Below are 26,026 nucleotides of genomic sequence, written 5' to 3' on the forward strand. Positions count from 1 at the left end.
TCCCTTTTAATAGACTTACACCTCATTTGGCCTCTAAAGCTTGTTGAAGGGTCCCTAAGGACCAGAAAGAGGGAGGGAGGGGGGGGTTTGGAAGGCGGGCCCTCAGAGGTCAGAGCCGCCGCTCGCCGTAAAGCAGCTGCAGTGAAAGTGGGAGCCCGATTAGATGGCCATTCACGCCCAGAAGGGGACCGCCGTGCGGGGACAATGCCGCAGTTTCCCTTGCAAAACAACAGCCGCCATTTTGGTTGGCCTGTGGAGAGCAATATGGGCTCCAAGGAGGAAACCATCACCACCATCACTGGGGATCACTAATAGTTCTAAAGGCAGAATGTGCAGAGACAGGAAAGCAGGATTTGGGCTTTAAAATTTGGATTCAAAACCAGTTTGTCAAGCTTCACCAGCCACAACAATTTGATCAGATCCAATGCAATGAACCGCTAAATTTGAATTACGTCTTAAAACGGAGCCATCAGGGGGAATTTCTGTGTTATATTTACATTGATTTTAAATGCGCATTATAGATCGGATCCAGATTAAACCTGGTTTTACCATGCTCAAAACCGCATAAAATTTGCCAGACATGTAAACTCTGAATTTGGAATGAATTTAGATTCAATAGATCATAAAGTTGATCCAGATTGGACACGATTTAAGAGATGTAAACTTTGAATTCCATATTTTAAATTGGGAGTGATTCTGAATGTGTAATCTGGATCAGATCCTGATTATAACAGGTTTTACATGATAAGTAACCTAGCAAAGAGATGTTTAGGAAATTCTGACCATATCAAGATAGAGCTTATGTTTTGTATTTGATTTGGATTGAAATTGGGTTAACATGACAACATTTGACCCTTGGAAAGTTTGTTCAAATTGAACATGTTTTGATAGAATTGTGACTTCTGAATGCATAAATATGCATTTTCCGAATGTGCAGTCTGGATCAGAATTCAATCTGAATAAAATCTGATCTGAAATTAGTCATCCTCACATTCATTGAAGAATTAAAATTAGTGACAAATGTGGCTCTGATCTGGGTGAAATGGTGCACAATAATGTTTTTAAAAAAATCCTGTGACTGAGTTTATGGAGTCTTGAAGACTTTCAAACTTATTCTTCTCTACTCCAAAAATGTGAGTCCAAATCCAACACACCAATTAGTGGGCTGTGTTACAAGCTTTTATTCTGAAATAAAAGTTGTCTCTCTGGCCACACATCATCTGCGCAGCGTCAAGTAAATTGTAATTGGGTAAAAAAAAAAAAAAAGTTATAAAAATGTGTGGCGACAGTTTGAAGCTCTTTATTTCACTAGTTTATGGAAATATTTACGAAGTAGACTTTTATTTTGACATTCCATCTTGATACACGGGGGTCTATCCCGACTGCATCATGGATTTAATATGGATTTAAATCTTGGATTAATTAATGTTGTAAAATAGAGCCTGGCAACAATAAATGTCAACAAGCAAACATTCTCAAGGACACGCGGTGATAAACTGGGGATTCATTTCGTTTATATGCTTAGCTTGATGTTATCATCGCTACTTTTTTTTTTTTTTTTTTTCCAATGACATCCCACAGCATTCATTGATGGTTAATTATTTCTGAGGAGAGAGCTACTCGGGTTAATTCCAAAAAAGTGGAGGATGGGGGTGTAAAGTTTGCATTTTAAGTGAGGTGCGGTGCGGCATCTTCACTTCCTAAGTTGAAGTGCAGTCGAGGTTAAGTGGTCCCTGGGCTCGCGCCACCAAATCTCAGCCCAAACATGACAGCTGGGGACTTGACTGTTGCTATGGATATTGCAGCCCCTCCTCCTCATCTTCCTCTTGGGTTGGGGGGCTTGTTCATCCACCCCCCCCCCAGTGCTTGCAAATGCCCCCGACTGCTCATTTGAGACCATACAAGTCCTCCCTGCTTTGCTTCTTTTCCGTGTTAACGCGTCAACTTTGGTGTTGTTCTGCCCCGTTTCAAAGTGCACGGAAAATGGCCCCGGGTGTACTCGGACGCTTAGCTCGGATTTGGAGCTGGAACATTTCCTAGAATGGGCTCCGGCGGGTTGGAAGTGGTGTGCCTTACCACGATTAATAATAATAATAATAATAATAAAGATGAGCACATAATGTTTCTTGGTAACAAGACTCTTTGTCTTCACAGCGTGCTAACAATTATAACTATTTTTGGAATCTGTCGGATTGTGTGCTTGGTTCCACCAAAGCGCAGCTTGGTGTCACTTATATGTTCCTCGTTTTTAATCGTTTACCTTTTTACTTAAATAGCCGGCATTGTTCTTATATTTCCAGCCATAGAAAGAAAAAAAAAGAAATCACTCACTTTGTGTGCCTACTGCTCGTAGCTAACATTTGCACAACTTGGGCCTCCAGCACTTTTGTTTTCACACCCCTAAAAAAAAAAAAACAACTTTCTACTTTCTTAAAACTTTTAAATCGACGGCTTTGAGTTAGAGTTCTCCAAGCATCACCTCGTGACCTGCGATTCCCGGCTTACGCTCAAATTTGGGGCGGCGTAATGAAAGGATCATCGCGAGACAGCAAGTATGTGATGAATGTTTAAATTGGTTTAGCCGCAAGGCCGCCGCATCAGAGTAACATCTCTCGGGCGGATGAGTCGGCGGGTCTTTTACGCTCATGACCGTAATCCCCCGCGAAAAATGGGCATTAAGTGAAAGTAATTGCTCTCATGAACATCTTCATATTTTTTTTTTTTTTTTTTTTTTTTTTTTAAAGCTTTTCATCACATCTACTGCTCACATTTTCAAACGGGAAAGATAAATTGTCAGCTTTCAGTCAAATTGTCAATTTTTTTACATTAAACGAAAATGTTTAACAGCTAACACACCATAAGTGATTGTTGAACTGATTTTACGCTAGAAATGTAAATGTAGTAGAGGTCAGTTTCTAGCTAGCTTGTTAGCGTAGCATAACATACGTAGCATTATACATGCGGTTTTACCGTATAACCAGGCAACCATAACGACGCCGTGGCTCAAAGTTTGACCCACAGGTTAAAATGTAAACCGCTAATACTCCGTGACGCAAAGTTTTAAAGTCAATCTGAAAAGTTGGCACACTTGGCAATTAATCTCCGTCCAATAAGAGCCTTTAAAGTTGTGAAAGTTTCACCGTTGTCGTGTGCGTGCCAGCCCTTATCCCCCGAGCTCCTTTCTCCAGGGCAGATCGCCGGCCTGCTGAGAGCACACATGAGCGCTCCACCAAAGGGCCCCGAATCCCTGGAAACATCAGCCGTAAAACCTCGGCACCCCCCCGCCGCCGTCCCACCTGCTGACATTGCATCCATCTTGCCGTGTGTTGGCGGCAGCTCGCCTTCCCTCCGGAGCCTGTAGACCATCACGCTCCGATTAGAGGAAATTTGTACCTCAATATTGTCAACCTCCCGCTTTCCGTGCCTGCGCCTGCACAGAAGGCAGGGGCAGACATTTGGGCGGCGGCCAAGCCTTGCCGACCACATGTGTCGATCTCGACAACCCAACCACCACCACCCACCCGCTGACGCTCCTTTCCAGCTTTATCGCCTCCCGACTGATGGGACAAATGCCGGGTGGCGGGAAAATAAACTTATCTCATTTGGATGACAACACGTCGCCTCAGGTTATAATGTTGCACCATTCCCGGCGAGTCGGACGGGGTCAATTGTACGTTTCTAGCTCAACCAGGGAGTTTTCAACTGCGAAAATGCCTGGCAGTGAATTTGGAACAATTTGCTGTATTGACTCCCTTTAGTGTAAAATATCAAGCTCGTGTGACACCGCAGTTTGTATGTATTAGGGAAAAATACGGAGGAGGAGGTAGTTTATATGTCAGTGTTTTCCGTTAGCTTCCCCCCCCCCCCCAGAGTGGTAGATCCTCGACATGATTGATAGCCTCGGTAGATGATCTCCAATACAAAAGTCATTATTGAACAGCAGGGCTGCCGTTGTGTGTCTCCCTTTGATTTAAGTAGTATATTTTCATGATCTATAAAGAGGCCAGCTGGAGAGAAAATGGTTTGCTCTCAAACATTTAGTGTCTATAAGCCATCGCGCTCATGATTGGGGAAATGATTGCTACCCCTTTTACGCCTTTTTTCTTTCGTCACGGTCGCATCCGTTGCGCCGAGCAAATTGGTAATAACCGGCTAGATTAACCCCAATACAATGCTGATTAACATTAGCTTGCTCGACTAAATAAATTCTGCAGGGAGTGTAATTGAACTTATCGGGAATATTTAAGCACGACTGTAATCTTTCTCCAATTGTGTGCGCGTTGGGTTGTGTAAATGCAGTCGCTAAAAAGTGTTAATCACGCCTGTTGTTTTGGGCACAAACACGCTGACTGGAAATGGGGAAACGTGTACGTGTCGGCTTTTACTTTGTGAGAACAGCATCTGAAGGAGTAATTTAATAAGCACATCCCCACATTTGTAGCTGACGAACAATAACCCAACCAATGGTAAAACCGAGGGACTAAATGTATACACTAGCAATGAATCGCAAATTGCACTAAATGACTTTATAGCATCAGAACTGACCAATAATTGACATGTGCAAAAGACATATGGGCAGACAAGGAGCTGATTGGTTGGACACCAAAAGAAGAGGGCGGGGCTGAAGCTTACTTGGGAGTAAAACATTGAAAGACCCTCCCATTATTCCCTCTTAAAGCAGTGGTGTCCAAACTACGGCCCGGGGGCCATTTGCGGCCCGCCGTCCATTTTGCAGTGGCCTGTGACGTATGTTACAAATGGCATTTGGCTCAGTTCAAATAAAATAAAAATTTTGGAGATGGTCAAAGTAAGAAGTATCGAAAAACAGGTGCCATTAAATTATTTTAATTCACTAAAACTAAAGAAAAAACTAAAACTAAAATTCAAAAAACAATATTGTTACCGAAATAAAATAAAAACGAAAATGCTTTTTAAAAAACGAAAACTAACTGAAACTACATTTTATGTTTACAAAACTAACTAAAACCAACTAGAATTGTAGCAAATGTCCTTAGTTTTAGTCTTTGGTAATTAATTTAATGCACGAGCCTTTGGGGATGACTTTAAATGTGATTTTTAGTAGATTTATTTTGATATAAACCGTAATAATGACGTTTGAAAGTATGTCACACAGAAGTGACGTCATCTAACAGCAGCCAATAGAAAAGCACCTTCAGATGACGTCACGTCCATGGTGTTTTTTTTAAATATTGCGCACAAGTAATACACTTAAAAAAAACTAATACTAATACTGAAACTAACAAACTAAAACTAAGCATTTTTAAAGAACTAAACTAATTAAAAAAAAAACTAACAGAACCACCCTGAAAACTAATAAAAAATAACAAACTAAAATGAAAAATTCCAAAACTACAATAACCCTACTGCCATATTACAAATAAATTGGTTTATATACTGTAACATTTTTCTAAATATGCAAAAGCACAAATCAATTATTTGTACAATTTTTAGGACTAAACACAATTTCTCTTCATAACATTATGTGGCCCTTGCGTCCTTCTGATTTTCTGTATGTGGCCCTCAAATGAAAAGGTTTGGACACCCCTGTCTTAAAGCGACATGTTCAGGACCCTTTTAAGCACACATTTGCTGCCATCGCTCTGTCAAGTGTCCGCGCAAAAGAGCAGCGGAAATAAAAGGTGACATAATAGAGTATTACGCTCAAATGAATTCCATCCTGTCCACTTCTTTGGCTCCACGATTGGAACGTCTTAATTGCTTAATTGCTTGGCTTCATTCTTTAACATTAAACTCGAGTGCCACAAGATTGGGGGTGTAAAGGTGGTTTCTCCTTGGTGTAATAGACGGTGCTGGGTGAGGATACACCCTCCAAATTGGAAAAGACCGGACAATAGATTAACCGAAAGGAACATCATTATCCATGGTTGGCTAAACCATTTCCCCGCTAACCATGTGTTTTACAAGCCATACCGGTAGTTAGCCTGCAGTTTTGTTTCATTGACCGCTCTCACTATATCATACACAGTTTACAAAGTAAAGCTTAGCATTCATTAGCTTTTAGCATCTTAGCATTGATTAGCTTTTATGAGTATTCTCTGTGATTTTGTTAAAATCATTGATTTGTGATGAGACTATGTTTGAAATTCAATAATCATTGCTAATGTCCGCTAGCTAAGCTAAGAACAGCAGAATATAAACAGACCAGAATTGTGGCTCCTTAAATTTTGTGTGAGTGAACAATATTCACACAAAAAAGGGGGGAGTGGACAAATTAAACGATTTAAACTGTCAAAAATTAACACATTTTTGTTGTAACTGACCAAGCGAAGATTAGCATTTGTTAGCATTAGCTTTTTCTGGTCTATTCCCGCTTTTTTTTTTTTGTGACCGCAGTAAACTACACGTTGCAGCATGAAAATTCAACATAATCAAACTTGAGAACTACAGAATTGTTTATTGTAACCAATTACGGGAAGTGTAGTTGTCACTGATGTTACATGAACATGAATTAGTGGTTATGGCGTTGTCATTCACATGCACATGTTGCTTTGGTTGAAACGCCTCGCTGTTTCCTAGCAGCGGTTTTCCTCTTGACATCCAAGCAGACATCTGCAGACATGAATCTGTTCACTGATCTTGATCAGCAAAGTCTGTTCTCGCCCTTCTGCACGGCGTCATGTGGAAGTGAATGACAGGTGCATACAGTAAAAAAAACAAAAAACATCCCTCAACACAGAGGACTTGCGTTTTAATTAAAAATGGATGTGGTTACTGTGCTACATGTTTAGCATTTATACTTTTCATTCTGCAAAGCTTTATCGGTTCAAACTCCACCTCATGTTTCTTTTCTGCCCAAGTCAGCCAAAGTCTTCCTGCGTCAGGTTAATCAGGTGTAATTTAAAATCCAAAATTCCTGACACGACATTTTCCGATCGGCTATTGGCGGCAATGTTCTGCATGGCTGTTTGGATCAAAGACTGGTTATCTCTTTTATTGAGCTGTTCTAACCTCTGTCCACTCTCATTACGGACAGGAGGCAGTGAATTTCCCGGCCAATCAAGACTAACGGCGGCCGACAGGCGCGGGGCCGCCGCGCTTTAACGAGGCGCAATGCAAAGGCGCAGAAGAACACGGAATTGCAACCGGTCCACCAGAGACGGTGGATGAGCTGCTAACGTTAAGAAAACCTTTTGGAAAGGTAAGCGCAACGTTAGAACTTAAAGACGACATCGGAATGCAGTTGTCATGCATCTCTTGGTTGGTCCTAGTCACTATCGAATCCTTTTAAAATCAATTATCCTTTCAATTATTCTATCTGTTAATCGAGTAATTGGGGATTGAGTTGATGTAAGTACTCATAATTTATCTTTATACATATAACACCAACAAAATTAGCCTATGCTAAACGGTTAGCAATCACTATTAGCATTAGCGCACTAGCAACAAACAAACAAACATTTTGTTCACACACATCATTATATCGACTTGACACATGTATTTAATTATTATTAATTATCATAATTATTCTATCTGTTAATCGAGTAATTGGGGATTGAGTTGACGTAAGTACTCATAATTTATCTTTATACATATAACACCAACAAAATTAGCCTATGCTAAACGGTTAGCAATCACGATTAGCATTAGCGCACTAGCAACAAACAAACACAATCATTTTGTTCACATACATCATTATATCGACTTGACACATGTATTTAATTATTATTAATTATCATAATTATTCTATCTGTTAATCGAGTAATTGGGGATTGAGTTGATGTAAGTACTCATAATTTATCTTTATACATATAACACCAACAAAATTAGCCTATGCTAAACGGTTAGCAATCACGATTAGCATTAGCGCACTAGCAACAAACAAACACAATCATTTTGTTCACATACATCATTATATCGACTCGACACATGTAATAGTGTCTTAAAAGTCACTTACAGACAATGCTTCAACATTATTTCGTGAGTTAAAAAGGGTGTTCATCTATGCTTAAATGATCAGCAATCGCAATTAGCATTAGCGCACTAGCGATTACAACTCAAGGTAAACAAACACTAACTTCCATTTAGTTCACATACATCATATCTACATTACACATGTAATATCTTAAAAGTCGCTTACAGACGATGCTTCAAAATTATGTCACGAGTAAAAAAGGGTTATTCGCCTACGTTAAATGATTAGCAATCGCACTTAGCATTAGCGCACTAGCGATTACAACTTAAGGTAAACAAACATTACACACATACATCATATCTACATTACACGTGATATCTTAAAAGTCACTTACAGACGATGCTTCAATATTATGTCCTAAGTAAAAAAATAAAAAAATAAAGTATTCGCCTATGCTAAATGATTAGCAATCGCAGTTAGCATTACCACAAGATTGATGCGCTAATAGAAGAAATAAAGATCAAATCACAGCCACCAGTACAATTCTACTTGTGTCTGCAAAAAACACTTCTTCTTTTAAGATTGCTTTTTTAAGATTTCCGATGTGTATTACCTCCATCTATAGTACATTTGTGGAATGTCATCAACCCAAAGGTGCAAATTGTATGGTGGAATTAAGACCCATGTTATGTGTGGTTTTCTGGTAAAAATGAACAGAGCGAGGTTGCAAGGTGAGGCTAAATCTGAGCGTTCTGGCTCTGAGGCGCACCAGCTGTGTTTATGGATTCCCACTGCACCTGCTGGGGTTACTGAGCGAGTGCGGTGAGGGATTAAGCGCAGGGGCACCAGGGGGTAGGGAGGGTAGGGGCGCGGGGAGATGTGGAACACGGAACAACGACTTGGTGTGAAGGAAGCATGTCCAGCACCTCCCTGGTGCCTCAGCAAGATTTTACATCGTCGACTCCTCGTGTAGATTTGGAAAAAGTTCCCAGCGGAAGACAAAAGTTGAGATTTTGGCGTCCGTTTTGGCTGGCGCGTGCTCGTTCTTGGTTACAATGTTGACATTTTACTTGGGAATGAAGCTGATGAATGTCGGCGAGCGTCGAAACGCACCGCTCAGCAGTTCTCGTGATCACCGGAGATGGATTAGGAAAGAAGGCTTTCAAATTGAATGTACCTCTCCCCGCTCGGCCCACTAATTGTGCCATTTACCACCACTTGAGTCAGTGACCGCCGCTATTTAGTCAAACTAATGATGATGCACAGTCAGAGTCATCCCCTGATAATTAAACCCGGGCTCCATCTCTTCTTCGGTATTAGCGTTTTTTTTTTCCCCTTCCCTTTTTTATTTGGCCGAATTAACAGTCGTGCTGGAGAACAAATCGAGTCACTTAGTTCCTTTAAATTACTCGTGGCGTTGTTAGCTGGAAATGACCCCCCCTTCAACCGCACCCTTCCAAAATCCATTTCCTGTCACTTGTTATTGATTATGCAAACTTGACATCCTTGTTTTGAGAGTTCAGGTAGGTGAACTTGTCTTATAGTGTAAAAATTAAACTGGATGTTGCATCACCTAAGTAAACAGTTTTCAATAAAAATGCATTTTTTTTTCAGTTAATAGTTTTATATTTGTGGCCTAGATTTTCTTCCATATCATTACTTAGTTTTTTCCGTTTTTATTTAATTAATTAATTTATATTTTTTATTTTATTTTTATTTATATTTTATTTTATTATTAATTCAACACTTTCTCATGCTGTTACTATCGAATATTTTCAGAATCGATTAATCTATTGATTATTCAATCGATTAATCAGTTTCATTTGAATTTTTACATAATTTTTTAAGTGTTTTACAAAAGCATTTTTCCCTGATTACTCGTACTTCACATTCACATTGTGATTTAAAAAAAGGGGGGATTGATGTTCTACTAATTTACCGGTTCTGCTATTGTTTTTCCAAAATAATAAATTGTTTGCAAATGTCTTATTTTGATTGAACACAGAAAATAATCAGTCTTGTTTCACAAAGGACTATAGAAATCAGTGAACAATTACTGTTGATATGCTGAAATCAGATTATTTGGACAATTTTAAATTAAAAAAAAAAGGCTTCAAATAATTACTCGATTATTAACATAGTCGATTAATTTGATAATCTATCACTTGTCGATTAATCAATAAATTTTTACAGCTCTAATACTTTCAGTTACTACTATTGCGCTAACATGGGCTAGCATAGGTCCGCTTGTCTACTGAACGTGGTGTTACAGTACCATCAGAAAACTGCAGGGGGCAGTGTTTCAATTCCAGGTACCGCTAAATAATTTAGAGCGTCTTCTTTGGGTTTCTTTAATTGTAGTTTTTTCAAACTGTTGATCAACGTAGGTTAAGATATGCTAAGAGAAAAGGAAATGTGCAACATCGATAGTTTTTTATTTATTTTTTTATTTTTAACTCATCCACTCCCAGCCATTTTCACAGAAGCAGTCCCGTTTGCTCCCGGCTGTTTTACTGGATTTTGACTGATTTTGCAAGACCCGCAGAATCTTGTGTTCTCTTGCTATAAAAGCATGGAACCTATCAAAAGGAAGATTAAAGTCTCTTCTTTCATCAGGAAAAAAAAAGTATGTTTCTATCTGTTTCCGTTTTGCAGCAATTAGCATTAGAAGAGAGCTAAGTTTCATCAGTTTTCACAAATCTATTCAAAATTGTAAGTAATTGAGCTTTTTTTCTACATGGCCCTGATTGATCTCCTTTGCTCTGCTGCCACCTACTGGCCGTTTGTGTAATAACTACCATTTCTGCAACCGTTCTTTGCAGTTGAGAGGCTGCATCAAAGCCTTCTGTATGCTCTAGCATAAAAAAAACAAACAAAAAAACGTATAAATACGTCTTTGGGACACTTAGAACAAAAAAAAACGTATTTACACGTTATTGGGAGCAAATGAGTTAAGTATCACTTAAAAAAAAAAAAGAAAAAATCAAACTTAACTTCAAACAGTTTTTTTTTTTTTTTACTTTATTCCCTCATACATTCCTGCGTATCCCTGAAAATGCCCCCATATTTGTTCCCGTGCCGAGCGGCGGGTGTAAGTAAATAAATAAATAGGCTGATGTTGAATTTTCCCCTCACTTGGCTCCACTGACACAAATAGGATCTACAGTAATTTATAATGCTGTTAGGCGGAGGCCGGCTCTCGCTGGAAGCGAGGTGCCTGTCGCCTCTCGGAAGGACCTGCGGGGCTCCCGACATCCCGTTTTGCTATTCAACTCGCCCCCTCCTGAAAGGCTAAGTGACATTAAGCCTCGTTATTATCATCACATGCCACATTTGTAAGCGGTTAGCCTGCAAATTGTGATGAAATAGGCTGAAGCCCCTTCTGAGCCGAAATTTGTCAAATGTTGGGTGCCAAGAACGAGAGAAAAGATGGACACAGGAGACTGTTTTTATGTCTTAAAGCTACTCGAGTCCGTTATTTGGAAATGTTTTGGAACCCTTCTGAACATCCATGAGTATTTTCTTATCCAGAACCAGAGGTAATTGCTATGTTTAGAAGCCAAACATACTAGTTTTTAGTTTTTTACGTGATAACAAAAACATGTTATAATGTGAAACTTACTACATTATAATGTGATACAAATACATGTGCATACATCTCAACTATACTTTTAAGTAGGGATGTGACCACTTTTTTTCTTTAGTCACCAATACCAAGTACCAATACTACTTTTACTTTTGATACTTAAAATTTGCAACAACGAAAAAACAATGACAGATAATTTTAAAGAATAACATATATATCCCAATATAACATTTTCCTTATAATTGTATGAAATTAATGGTAATTTTCTAGTCTTACAATTTCTGATTTCTAGTTCCTATAAGACAGCCACAAGAGGGCGGCTGATATCTTGATCCAAGCTCTAGTATCGGCCTGATACGGCCCAATATTGATACCTGGTATCGATACTTGTCCATCCCTTTTCGACTTCGACGAGTCACATGGTCCACACGAAATCATTCAGATCTTCTGCAGGCCATGGAAAAGTCAAAGGAAAGTTTTTTTGTTTTTTTTTGTGGTGTGAAGGAAAATGCAGGGGAGTTAAATTTTATCACAGTTCCATATATATTTTTTTAAATACAATCACTGTAATGTGCTTCGTGTCAACATGCTATTAGCATAAATGCTATCTGTCTCTCATTTGCTAATGCCAGGCTGAAAACAGTAAAAACAAAAACAAACCGCTAAGTAGTATGAAGTGCAATAAAATAATGATATAAAAACGTTTCTTGAGATGTGTCACTGTCAATATACATATTTTGAATTGAAAAAAAAAAAAAAAAAAAGACTAATTTAAGTTTGCTTAAGGAATTTGGCGGAATGGCCTGTAATGTACAACATTAGTATCAACAAATACAAAATGGCAACCTATTAAATTAAAACTGAAACTGTCATGACTCGAGTCATGCAGGAGGTTTGTTTGGGGTTTAGTCTCATGTCTGGGTTTACGCCTGGGCCAAGTTTGAGTTCATGACCTGTTAAGTTGAGGTCAAGTGTTTGTTTTGTACTGATGTAACTATCATCTAGTTTCAACTAGTTTTAGGCTATGTGATGTCAAGGATCTTTAATGCTATGTGATATGTGGTGACAAGAATCTTTAATGCTATGTAATGTCATGTGGTGTCAAGAACTATCTGTAATGCTATATTATGTTTTGTGATGTCAAGAATCTTTAATCACGTTACTGGGTCAACAGCCAATCAGATAGTCCCAGGTCAGTGCTGGTGCCCACATGTTTTGCCGCAACCAATGAGATCGATTCACTGTCTATATAAGCTGTCTGAGAAATTTGTGTGTTGCCGGATTATTACTCTCTGTTCCTCTGTGCTTCTCCATAGCTCAAAGGGGCTTGGCGTCTCGATGCATTCTCGTTGTTTTTCGTTTAGTCAACTTATGCGAATAAATAAAACCTTATTTGTGTCTGCGCTTTGGGATCTAACCCCCCAGCCCATAACAGAAACTGACTTGACTTTTCCTCAAAGTCTTACTAGGAGAAAATGTGTGGCATTGTACCGTATTTTTCGGATTATAAGTCTGTTTTTTTTCATAGTTTGGCCGGCGGTGCGACTTATACTCTGGTGCGACTTATGTGTGAAATTAACACATTATTATATCATTTCACATGTTATTTTCACACTAAACCGCAAGAGGGCACTCTAGGCCTGTGTTGATAAGTTCAACATTGCCGGTAGAAGAGCATCGTCTACCTCCCGAGTTGGGGGAGTTGTTTAAAAGTGACACCGAGGATGAAGATTTCATTGGATTTAGTGATTTGGAGTGAAACTGATAGTTTTGTAAACTTGTTAGCATGTTCTTTATGCTGGAGTTATATGAATAACTTGTAGTGGGGAACATAATTCACCCACGGAACGTTGGGACGAAGGGAGAGTTCCGGATGGGAAGGTTTTGTTGTGTGGAAAGGGGGAGTTAGCCTGTTAGCTTCTCGCTGAGTGTCGTTACTGACATTACCAGGCATGTCAGTCATGTAACGTTAGTATACCGTACACTTATTCAGCCTGTTGTTCTCTATTTTTTATTTCATTTTAAATTGCCTTTCAAGATGACATGCATGTTTTTGGTGTTGGATTTTACCAAATAAAATTCCCCCAAAATGCGACTTATACTCCAGTGCGACTTATGTTTTTTTCCTTCTTAATTATGCATTTTTTGGCTGGTTCGATTTATAATCCGGAGCGACGTAAAATCCGAAAAATACGGTACTCTGACCGATGACACTTCAGTTTAATCATGAGTCACCACAATACAAAATATGAAAACACACACATACACAAAAAAAAAATCACATGGTGACCTAGAGTGTACACAGTCAGGAGGTGCCCCCCAACCCCTACAGACACACTTGCACATATAATGAGAAGGAAATTCCCTTGTTGGCATCAGCGTCAAATTGGGGAAACTCAAGTCTCAAACAAAAGGACCGACATCCCTCCCGTTTCTTCTGTGGTGTCCTGGTCTACTGTTTCTCTGTCACGTCAATTCCTCAGAGGGTTCATGTGACAAAACACTTGAAAGTTGCTTTGTCCCTCCTCCATGTCACGTTACACTCCTTCCTCCTCCTCCAGTTTTTCCTCCTGTTGTCTGCGCTGTCAACCCATAGCCTGGCACCTGCTCTCATGTTCCTAATTAGTCGCGTTTAATTAATTATGTGCGCCGTCTTATAGCTGGTGATGTCTTCGGATGAACAGCCAGTTCATTAGGTACATCTGCACAATATACGCTGCCGTTCAAAAGATTGGGGTCTTTTTTTTTTTTTTTTTTGTTTCTCAATTCTTGGTATTGCATTCAATGCAGGTGTACCTAATGTTGTGACTAGTGCGATGAATTTGAATCGACCATTTTTTTTTCAGTCACGGTAAAGGGACACCTGACGTCACTGTAGCCGCATGCCAGCTGCTCCGGCATCCTCCTGTTACGTCGGGATGCGAGGGACTCCAGACAAAAGATTCCATCAAATATTTACTGAGCCGGTCGGCATAACACAGGTGGGGGAAAGATCAAGCTGATTGGCTTGATTAGGGCAAACCTAACGCTCATCGAGTTCCCAGCAGAAAAGATAAAAGGACCAAGCAGATGTCAGTGAAAAACATTTTACCTTATTTTTTTTATTTTTTTTTTATTTTTTATTTTTTTAAATCAACATTCTACTTTTGGACTGAATTATAATAATTACTAGTTTTTTGTTTTGTTTTGCTTTGTTTTTTTTTTAAAGAGGAAGTCCTACCCAAAAAAGTATTGAAATTAATATATTATATCACTAGTCTAAATATTCTGCGTGTTCAAACATAATCATCTGAGGTGTTGCTTTAACTGTGTTTATTATTTTTGGTTTACCCTCACGTAGCTAAACATGCGATCAAAATTTTAGGAAAAGCTCTGCGGCAGAAGTTGAGACGATGAAACTGCACCTAAAAATATTTTAAATGATGTAATTAGATTTCATTCATACTTATTATAAAGATTAAATATTTAAAGAGATACTTTACTTATTTAGCCATTTTTGGCAGTCAAACATTAATATTTTGCCTATAATAAATTTGATATTTTCACTATTTTTCATGTACAATTAGTACCTTTTAAAAACACATTTTGCAACTTGCTGTCGACTGAAAATGACATCACAAGGGCTCAGGTTACCAATCACAGCTCAGCTTGTGAATGTCACATGACCAAACCTAGAAAACAGGTGCCAGCTGCTCCGGCATCCTCCTGTTACGAAACAGCAAGTTGCAAAATACGTTTTTAAAGGTACCAATTGTACGTGAAAAATAATGAAAGTATCAAATTAATTATTGACAAAATATGAACTTTTTATTGCTATAATGGGCTAAATAAGTGAAGTATCCCTTTAAATACATAAATAATTATGATATATTGTCATTTCTAATAATATTTGAAGAACTTTCATCCTAAAATGTTTTTACTTTTCTTAAAAATAGATTTTAACAGATCAATTTGACTTGCAGGTAGAGTGAAACTAACTTAAATGGGAAGTCAAATTAAAAAAAAAAGACATTCTTGACAATATACTCTATGCAGCCCCACTAGTCTAAATACAATATTCTGCTTAATATTGCGTTATTGGAATATGAGTTAAGCAGCAAAATCCAGCATTTTTATCAACATCAGAAGGCGGCCATTTTGCCCCTTGCTGTCGAGTGAAAATGACATCATAGTTGCACAGGTCTCGGGTAACAACCAATCACAGCTCAGTTTCAGAAAACAGGTGAACTGTGATTGGTCGTCGCCTGAGCAACTATGATGTCATCTTCAGTCGACAGCAAGTAGCAAAATGGCCGCCCCCTGAAATGGATAAAAACGGATGGATTTTGCTGCACAAGTTATATTCAAAAAATGTAATATTTATCAAAATGTCATGTTTAGACTAGTAAGGTCACATTTAATACATTATTGTCCAGAAATGTTTAATATTAACTTCCCCTTAACAGATAAAAATAGTTTCCAAGACAAGATCTGTGAAAGTTTCTGTAATAAAGCCAGCGCAAAGCCAGTGGAGTTGTTTTGGGAGGCGTCGGCGTGACAACTGATTGCAAACAAAAATATTTGTCCTGGCCTCGCATAATTACATCCTCTCCCGCTTTGACTCGGCCTGCTTCCTGGAGGACCTGTTTGCGGCGACTCGATGACAAGAAGTCGAGTTGACAGGCCCGGAGTGAGACAGTTAAATGCCCCCTCGCCGCTCTGGATAATTAATAAATAAAGTACCAGGGGAGTCCTGTCATGGCTTCCTCTATGACAGGGGGCTGTCTCCAGTGCGCTAAAGCATTAAATGACCAATTCCTGTCAGACGAACTTCCACCGCACTCCCCCGGCGCCCCGGTTCTCATCGCCGCCCTCGCCCCGTGCACACGCGCCCGTATCGCTTTCTTTTCCGACGAGAGGCGCTTTGCCGCTAGTTTTCCAGCGACTGATGGCTCTAGTTCATTTCTGCCGAATTAATTGGTCCCTGAATGAATTGCGTTGACAGGGCAATTCATCTTGTGTTTGGCCTGACAGTGAGCGCGGCGGAGGAAGGTGGGGGGGCGAGGAAGGAGGAAGTCTGGGGTTACGCGGGGAAAAAGATGGTGGGGCGGGGGGGTTGATGATTCTGCCCACCACTCTCAATACTCTCTCGTGTCTCTCTCGCAATATTTCCCAGCTGCCCCAGCTTGCGAGCGCCTAACGCCGGGTCTGACAGCTGATTAGAGGGCCCGCCTCTGTCTGTTTTGGAGGGTAAACCCTCCCCATTTACTGGACAGGCAGGTAGTAATCGCGGGACCACCGGCAGGCGACGTGTTCGCTAAGTGAGCCCTTAACTCATTGACTGCCATCGACGGAAAAAGACGTCAAATAATGCATTTTTGCTGGGCTGGCAGTGAATGTGTTAAACACAATGTGCCAATATATTTTGTGATTATAATGCAGCATCCTTTTTTCCTTTTTTCTTTTTTTAAGGCAAATTTTGCTTAAAAATCTGTCAATTTTGGTTACATCTCATCTTAACTCATTGACTGCCATTGACGGAAAAAGACGTCTAATAATGCATTTTTGCTGGGCTGGCAGTGAATGTGTTAATTGCGTCATGTAGCAAGCCTTAGCCATTCGGCTAATTATTTACTGGCAATGATACTGATGTTCATGTGACCTCTAACTGAGCCATTTTTGAATATGTGTCTATACAATTTGCACCAAACTTTTTAAAAAAATATTTGATTTGATTTTGTAGAAGATTTTTTTTTAAGGGTGAAAGTTTACGGTGGAAATCTATTTCAACTTGTCTTTTGACTCATTTTGAAATTTTTCTGAGCAACTTAAACATTGTTCGGTTTTACTATATGCCACTGTTGTGATTTATTTTAGGGGTGTCAAAATGAGTGTGTTAAGTTAAAGTTCCTTTAATACCACTATTTTTTTTTTTTAATACACAATTAATGACCTCCCCATATTCGGAAAGCCTGTAATTGGGGAATGGGGTATATGCCACGGAAGAGGCGGGACTGTTTTTGCACATCAGTTTGTTTCCGGTTCGGTTTGCGACGTGTGGACTGCGTCAAAAATACTTGTGCTTCCGACTTTGTGCCCCTCGGTTGCGCGTTCGCAACCCGGACCGGAAACAAACTGATGTGCAAAATCACGTCCCGCCCCTTCCGTGGCATATACCCCATTCCACTGTCAACACAGCAGACACGTCCATGTCAAAAATTAGCGGTAATACATTTAATAATAATGCATATATTTGTGGCAAGTTGTATTTTACAATTTTAAAAAATGTGCAGAATGTCGCAAGTTACTTCATGTTAAAGTTTAGGTAGCGTTAATATGAAAAGAAAAATGCACTGAGCTGTCACCAGATGTCTTACGAATACAATTATGCCCTCTAGTGGCAGAAAAATGACCTCAACATAAATCAATATCACACTCGTTTATTTTTACAGTATCTTTTTAATTTTAACTACATTTTTATGAATTATTTGGAAATTATTGCATCAATGACTAAAAGTTGCGGCCATATTTCTATTGGTGTAACATTTTCCCACTTTTATATTAGCAAGCGTATGAGAACTTAATTATTATTTTTTGTACATTTAGAACAGATTTAAAAAAATGTATGATTAACTGTTGAAGTCATGCGATTAATTAAGATTAAAAAAAAAATCGCTTGACACTCCTTATTTATTTATTTGGTTTGGTTCATTTTGCACAATTTAAAAACAGTGCAAGGAAGGAATTTTATTTATGTATATATTTTTTTCCATTTACTTTCCCATCAACAGTCATAGATTTGTCATCAATCCGAACAACCAAATCCGAGACCTTTAATTGGTTAAGGAAATCCAGTCGCCGATCCACCACCGTGCATTTTCGACTGTTTCTCGTCTTGTTCTCACGCTAGCTTGTCAAGCACTTATCCGGCCAATCAATGTTCACTCATTAGGAACCTCCCCTCAAGTGTCCCGCCGACGTCCTCGCACCGAGTGGAGAATAACCTCATAATTGGTGCTCAGGCATCATAACAAGCTAGGCTGCCCCGCTGACACGTCCGTACAAACAGGTCTAACGCGCCGATTGATGGATAGCGGAGAATCGTATTACATATTGCCACATCCAATTAGATACAGCACATAAAGCAGCACATCCATTCCGCCCTTCCCACCCAACAGCCGCTCGAGGAATATGAAGATGTGAAATGCATTTTCATATTTCCACGCCGTCGTCTCGCCGTGTCACCGGCAAAAAAAGAAAAGAAAAAAAAAACATCCCGAGGATTTATTGTGCATTTGACACGCCACTAACCAAATTAGCATTTGGCCGTCGCAGCATATTCATAGCGTACGCTAGTACGCGCGGCGTGTGCAGTCAGCAGTTAGAAAGGTCAACAACGGTTCTGACGTCGTCCTACACGAGTCAAGTACACGGGTCCTAAACTTGCTTCCATGTCGTCTACGTTTGAGTAACACTAAACAAAAGTGTCAAACTTTTAATGAATTACAAATAAGGGTGACCAATAATAAAAGGCTAAGAAGCACATCCACTCCTGTTGTACTTTTACTTTGCCAATGATGATGATAATTTTAATAGCTTAGATTTATTGTAAATAGCACCTTTCAAAGATGCTTAACTCATTTGCTCCGGCATTACTAAGTGAGTACCGTGGCTAGCTTAGCCTGCTAACTAGCTTGCTAGCCTTCTACTAATTCCAAAGTAAAGTTACTTTGAACTTTCTTTATTTGTTTATGTGTTTATATATATATATATATATATATATATATATATATATATATATATATATATATATATATATATATATATATATATATATTCAATAAACATCAAACTTCAAACTTTAACTAAGTGAGTACTGTGGCTAGCTTAGCCTGCTAACTAGCTTGCTAGCCTTCTACTAATCCACATGCTCCTTATCTAAGCTAGCTTTTTTTCCCTCCAGGTAAATAGGTACTGTTTAGTTGAAAACTAAACAAAAATGTTACCATCTTTTAAAAAAAAAAAAAAGTCTTTCCTTAAAAGAACAATTCTACAAGTTTATTTCATACTGGATGCAACATATCAAATATTTTCTTTTACGTAAATAGATTAGCCACTAACAATCTTGTTAATATACTGCAACACACATTTTGGATCATTTCATCACCTCGTTGGCTAATCTTTAACTCATTTGCTCCCAATAACGTGTAAATACGTTTTTTTTAATGTAAGTGTCCCAAAGACGTATTTATACGTTTTTTTTTGTTTTGTTTTTTTTTTGTTTTTTTTTTTGTTATGGTAGAGCATACAGAAGGCTTTGATTCAGCCTCTCAACTGCAAAGAACGGTTGCAGAAATGGTAGTTATTACACAAACGGCCAGCAGGTGGCAGCAGAGCAAAGGAGGTCAACCAGGGCCATGTCGAAAAAAAGCTCAATTACTTACAATTTTAAATAGATTTGTGAAAACTGATGAAACTTAGCTCTCTTCTAGTGCTAATTGCTGCAAAACGGAAACAGATAGAAACATACTTAAAAAAAAAAAAAAAAAAAAAATATCTTTCTTTTGATAGGTCCCATGCTTTTATAGCCATAAAACACAATATTCTGTGGGCCTTGCAAAATCAGTCAAAATCCAGTAAAACAGCCGGGAGCGAACGGGATTGCTTCTGTGAAAATGGCTGGGACTGAATGAGTTAATACGCTTGTTTGGAACCAATCACATCTTTCTGAAACTGTATCATATACAGTACACCAAATACTGTATATTTGTATGCTGTCTGTTGTCATGCGGTGCGGCGCAGTCGAGTTGAGCGTGATTGACAGTTACATCCTGGTTCACACTTTACTGCGTTCGCAGGAGAGAGACGCCAATTTAGACGTGGAGGCGACACGGAAAAGTTTCTAAATAGAATAAATCTGCTTTGGGAATTCTGAGTCTTTTCTCCCCTGCCCCCCTTTTCCCTTTTTCATAACAAGGGCTGTGAATGACAATCTACTGGCACTCCACCGGGATGCTATGAAATAAACAACATTGTAGAATAGGCAGCAACTAGCTAAGATCACATACCCCAAAATTGGCTTTAAAAAAGACGGTGTGTAGAATTTTTATTTTTCAATGATCATTAATTTTGAAGACCCACTATTAAACCATTTGCTCCCAATAACGTGTAAATACGTTGTTGTTTTTTTTTAATGTTGTAAGTGTCCCAAAGACGTATTTATACGTTTTTTTTTTCTAATTTGCTTGTGAAGCGATCAATGTGTGCTTGCATTAGGAAGTAAGTGCCTTAATATTGTTATTAGAGATTGTAAGTGGTTCATATGCATTGCTGTTATGCACAAAAGTATATTGTGATCTTTTTTTAATTATCGCCAACTCCGCCCACAATATCGTGATAATTATCGTATCGTGATGTTTGGATATCGTTACATTCCTAGTCAATAGTATGCAAAAAAATATGTTGTATTGCATAAACATATATTTTTCATGTAATCGTAGGTCTAGTAATCACTAATTATACTAAAGTGCAATTTCTGGAGAAATTGCGCGGGAATGCTGAAAGCTGAATGCTAATAGCTGAATGCTAATGGAGGAAATTGAAAGATGAATTATGTGAAAATTCCTCGTTTGCTCAAATGCTTCTAATGCTATTCTTTGACCACTAGATGGCGTTAAGGACAACACACTGGGTCTTCAAATGCTGACATTACGCTACTCTCTTGAGGTCATACTAGTTTTCAAAAGCTTGAGTGCCCGAGCATCAGTAACTAAAGGGTAGGTGGGATTTAGTGATGGGTCACTTACCTCTACTGTCTGTGTGGTTTTGAGGCCTAGAAAATAGAAAAATGGACTCGTACTGTACGCTTATTTTCCAACAGCGCACTAAACGTCCCATTTAGCAGCCGCGACGTGCTGTCACATGTACGCGGTGCTTTTTATCGCGCGCCCAAATCCTCCGCCAATTGCACAGGGCTAATCGAGACGGCGTCCGCCGGCTGTAAATCAATAACGACGTAACTAAGTCGTACCAGGCGAAGGGATTACGGTGAGAAGAAAAGAGCGAAAATAAGCTTCCAGAGAGAGAGTGAGAGGAAGAGGGGGCGGTTGAGGAGGGATTTCACGCATAAATCTAGCGGCTGCAACTTAAGCGCAAATTGAATTCCGAGGCGACGAGAGAGAGGAAAAAAATTAATTCAACTTTACAAAGCGGCGCGAGAGAGAGCGAGAGAGAGAGTGAGAGAGAGAGGGGTTAAACACTTCACGCGCTGCTCGCTGATCCGAATCGGAGAAAACATTCCGCGGCTCCCGCCTCTGAGGCACGTGATCGCGGTTACACCTGAGAAGTCGCTTCATTTGTCTCGAAACGGGCTCGTTAGTAGGAGACATTTATACAAATACATTTTTTTATACTCTAAAATAACAACAAATAAATCATGACATCTGCAGTTTTGCACGCTAATTTAGGTTTAGGCAATCTATGGCATGCGGGCGATATATGGACCAACGGAGCAATTGTTGCGGCCCGACATGACATTCGAAAAACCTCAGAGGAACAGCCATAAAAAGCCAAAACATAATGAATTCATGTAATGTTTTTAAACACCATGTAAAATACAATTTGTTTATAAGGCCATAATGTTTAAAAGATAGACAGAAAACTCTCCAGTACTTAATTGCAGTGCGTTGAACTGTTTTTATTATTTCAGTTTTTTGGGGTGTGGCTAAAACAGTGCCCAGTGACGCACAATTACGGGTTGCTTAATTATTCTTCCAAGGCCAATTTATTTTTTATTTTTTGGACAACTCCAGCAGGGAGTTAGCTAGCTAGCTGGCTAGCTATGCCTACACCCCGAAAACGCATCTTCCCCGACTGCCACAATTTACGGAGCACTCTGTGTCGTTATATAAATTCCCAAGCAAAGTGGTGATGCTCCAGATTAGGCTCTCAGTTGGCTGTAAGGAGCCATATATATTTATTTATATTTATTTATGGATATATTTATATATATCTATAATCAAAAATATGTATTTAATCTAAAACCCCCAAAACATTATTACATTCAGAAGATTGTAATTTTCCTGAACCCAATAAAGGACCGACATATATATATATATATATATTTTTTTTTTTTTGTGCCTAAAATAAAAAAATAAATACAATAATAATTAATTAAATAATAGCCATGTTTTTGGTAAAAGATTTCAGACACATTTTTTTTTATTATTATTATACAATTGTGACCAGCATTAATGAAAGAGATAGTACCCATGAACATGAAAGACAGTTCTTACTGTATTTACATGAAGTTTTGTCACACACGCTCCAACAAATGAACATTAAATAAACTCCACCCACTGCACCTTGAACAGCTTCATATGCATATGATGACCATCTGCACTGCATAGAATTTATACATTTAGACTTCCTCATGAAGCATGTGGCTTGTCCCTAATAATAATAATAATAACAACCATGAAAACAATATTAATAACACTGATCTTAATGATAGGCTGCTGTAAATAAACAAACGAAAAAAAAATCTTTGGCAAATATTAATTACATTCAGTCAAAAAAAGAAAAACTATATGGCTGAAATTTTGACGCAGTTTCTTTTAATTTTGTTAAGGCATTGACCTGATTTTGACTCCAAGGCCATCAGCAATGACTCTTTCATAATTAATTCATTTTTTTTTTAAATTAATATTTATTCTCGACAAAGGGGGATGGCTGTTAGATCCTGTCCTGCCAAAGACTTGATCAACTTAAATGAAAACATCCAGCAGTCGCTTTAAGTGCCAAACCTAAAGCACATATGCATAAAGGATTCCTGCATAATAATAAAAATAATAATAATCCAGTGTTGCAAACCTCTGAAAATAGTGCAAAATCAACAACAAAAGTAAGAACAAAAGGACACAAAATGTTGCCTTTCAAAACCTGACACATCAGTTTAGTCCTTTAAATGATTGGAGAAAAAAAAATGAAATAAAAAATATTATTAAGATACATCCACTTGCTTCCATGGCGACTGCACTTTTTTTTTTTTAAACATGTTGATTGTGTATCACAGAGTCCTAATCTTCTCACGGCATTCCGCCATGCTGGATGATGGATGAAAATGCAGCCGGCTCATCTCGCGGCGTTCCCGTTTCGTTTGAGTATTTTTAAGGGAGGAGAAATAGGAAAATAAAAGGCCGCTGCTACATGTTGAAGCCCCAAACAGTCCCTGCTGAGAGCTGCCAAGCAAAGGAATGTACAGTATTGATCCACAATGGCTGATTTGAGTCGTTTTTTTTTTTGTTCGTCGCACTTTTCCGCAACCGTCTACTGTTCATCAAGTGGGAGACATCTTGAAGTGGCCTCATCGTGTGAGCTCTGTGGTCCTCACTGTGCTCAAATATGGAGGCTGAGGCGGCGGTCCTGTAGGTTGATTTGGTTTCCATGGTAACTAGTGGCGGTCATAGGCAGCGGCAGCAGTGGGCGGGACGGAGCCTCTCGACGCGGCACTATAATAATAAGGGGAACCTGAAAGTTAACAGAAGAACGCACCATTTGAAACGATGAGTAACGGCATTTTTTTTTATTTTTTTTTTATTTACATTATCAGCAATTCTCACTTTCATAAAAGTTTACGTTGTATAGAAATATGAGGACATAGAAAGGCAATAGAAAAAGGCAATATAAACTAATATTATAGTAATAACTGCTGAATAAATTTAGAAAAATCCAAATAAGATGAATTATTGAGAGAACTCATAAATGAATAATTTAGTTAAAATTAGATTTTTTTTTTAAATAAAGTGAATGTAAGATCACAATTTATTTATTTTGATTATTTATCCTGACACTGCGATAATTAAAAAATAAATAAATATTGCACTGGTTTAATAGGGACATATGTATAATAAACACAATTATCCTAAATATTTTAATAAATATTTTTAATCTGTTTTTAATATTATTGTCATAAACAACGTAACCCAAATATTAAAATATTTTTTTTACATTATAAAAAAGTACAGCATTCTGGAGTTGGGTATGTCAGCCATCTTTGTGGATACTGACTCCACACATTTTGTCAGGTAAACTTGTGTCTAACAATGAACTTGTTGACACCTTTTTGGAATAATAGAGTTTTGTGAAAAAATGTCATAAAGGTCTTTTCATATTTTTCTATTAAAGATTAGCCAACGAGGTGATGAAATGATCCAAAATGTGTGTGGTAGTATATTAGCAAGATTGTTAGTGGCTAATCTAATTTACGTAAAAGAAGATATTTGATACGTTGCATCCAGTATGAAATAAACTTGTAGAATTGTTCTTTTAAGGAAGACATATATATATATATTTTATTTAAATGGTAACATTTTTGTTTAGTTTTCAACTAAACAGTACCTATTTATCTGGAGGGAAAAAAAGCTAGCTTAGCTAAGGAGCATGTGAAATTAGTAGAAGGCTAGCAAGCTAGTTAGCAGGCTAAGATAGCCACGGTACTCACTTAGTTGAAGTTTATTGAACATATATATATAAATATAAACACATAAACAACAAATAACAAAGAAAGTTCAAAGTAACTTTTCTTTGGAATTAGTAGAAGGCTAGCAAGCTAGTTAGCAGGCTAAGCTAGCCACGGTACTCACTTAGTAATGCCGGATTGCTGAATCGCCAAGCTTCATTGTAGGTGGTGTACTGTGGATGACTGTAGGGGTTCCCCGAAAACTCGCTCCCTGCAAAACAAGACAACAATTAAAATTTCAATGCCTTGGAAAAAAAAAAAAAAAACAAGACAAAAAACATTTTTCGTACCCCAGCCATCATTTCTCACGGTAGTCGAGGAGGTGGGGGAAAAAAATGATAGTCATCGACGTGTGACCGTTCAGGCACGTAATTTATTTCTTTTTCATTTGGCTTAAGTTATGCAACAGTGAACAATACAGGAGGTGACACTGAGGCCGCCTTTCCGCGTCCCATTTATGGATATCTACCCGTTCTTCTTCCCCCCGTTTTTAATTCCGAGACGGTCTACTAATAAATGGAGAGTGTTATTAATAAACTGTTCCATGCATACATTTTGCGTTCAGCGCCATAAATCTTGCTTTGAGCTTTTTCGCCACTGAATTTCACGGGAGAAAAGGGAAGTGTCGGCGAGCGCGACAGCGACGGTTCGACACCTTTGCTTCCTTTACGAGACAATAAAGGCCGTAATTTATATGAAGCCGGTTGAGGAATGGCTTTGCTTTAACAGTGTTTGGCGCCCGACACTAAATCTCATTCCTTGTGTGCAGGGTGAACGGTCTGGAACGTCGCACGACAACTGGAGTGAGGCGAGAAAGTCGAGGTACGTTTCTCTTGCGGAATTTGCACCGGAAATTTTTCATTTGTCAAACTCCTGGAATTCAAATTCAGGACTTTGCTACCTACATTTTTTTTTTTTTTTTGGGCTGTGATGTCATGCTCATTTTAACTTGCTGAAAAAAAAATAGCAATTCTCATTTTATGATTATTAATTATTGATTTTCTATATCAACCAACTTTTTTTTTTTTTTTTTTTTTAATGGGGCTGA

General features: G+C 38.5%; 1 protein-coding gene across 4 annotated transcripts in view; it reads right to left on the bottom strand.

Annotated features, from left to right (window-relative positions):
• Positions 1-22,711: 22,711 nt before the first annotated feature.
• The window catches only part of LOC144004614 (paired box protein Pax-2a-like), a 33,895-nt gene continuing 30,580 nt past the window's right edge, over positions 22,712-26,026 (bottom strand). For 2 of the 4 annotated variants that reach the window (XM_077501947.1, XM_077501944.1), the window contains 2 exons: positions 25,103-25,189; positions 22,712-23,968 (listed from right to left, as the gene is read on the bottom strand). In XM_077501947.1, the coding sequence (XP_077358073.1) occupies positions 25,103-25,189 (87 nt within the window). In that variant the 3' untranslated portion in view covers positions 22,712-23,968. Of the gene's footprint in view, positions 23,988-25,102; positions 25,190-26,026 lie in introns of all 4 variants that reach the window. The other 2 variants (XM_077501945.1, XM_077501946.1) reach the window with 2 other exon arrangements.

Source organism: Festucalex cinctus, chromosome 17, assembly GCF_051991245.1.
Source record: "Festucalex cinctus isolate MCC-2025b chromosome 17, RoL_Fcin_1.0, whole genome shotgun sequence".
NCBI lineage: Eukaryota > Metazoa > Chordata > Actinopteri > Syngnathiformes > Syngnathidae > Festucalex > Festucalex cinctus.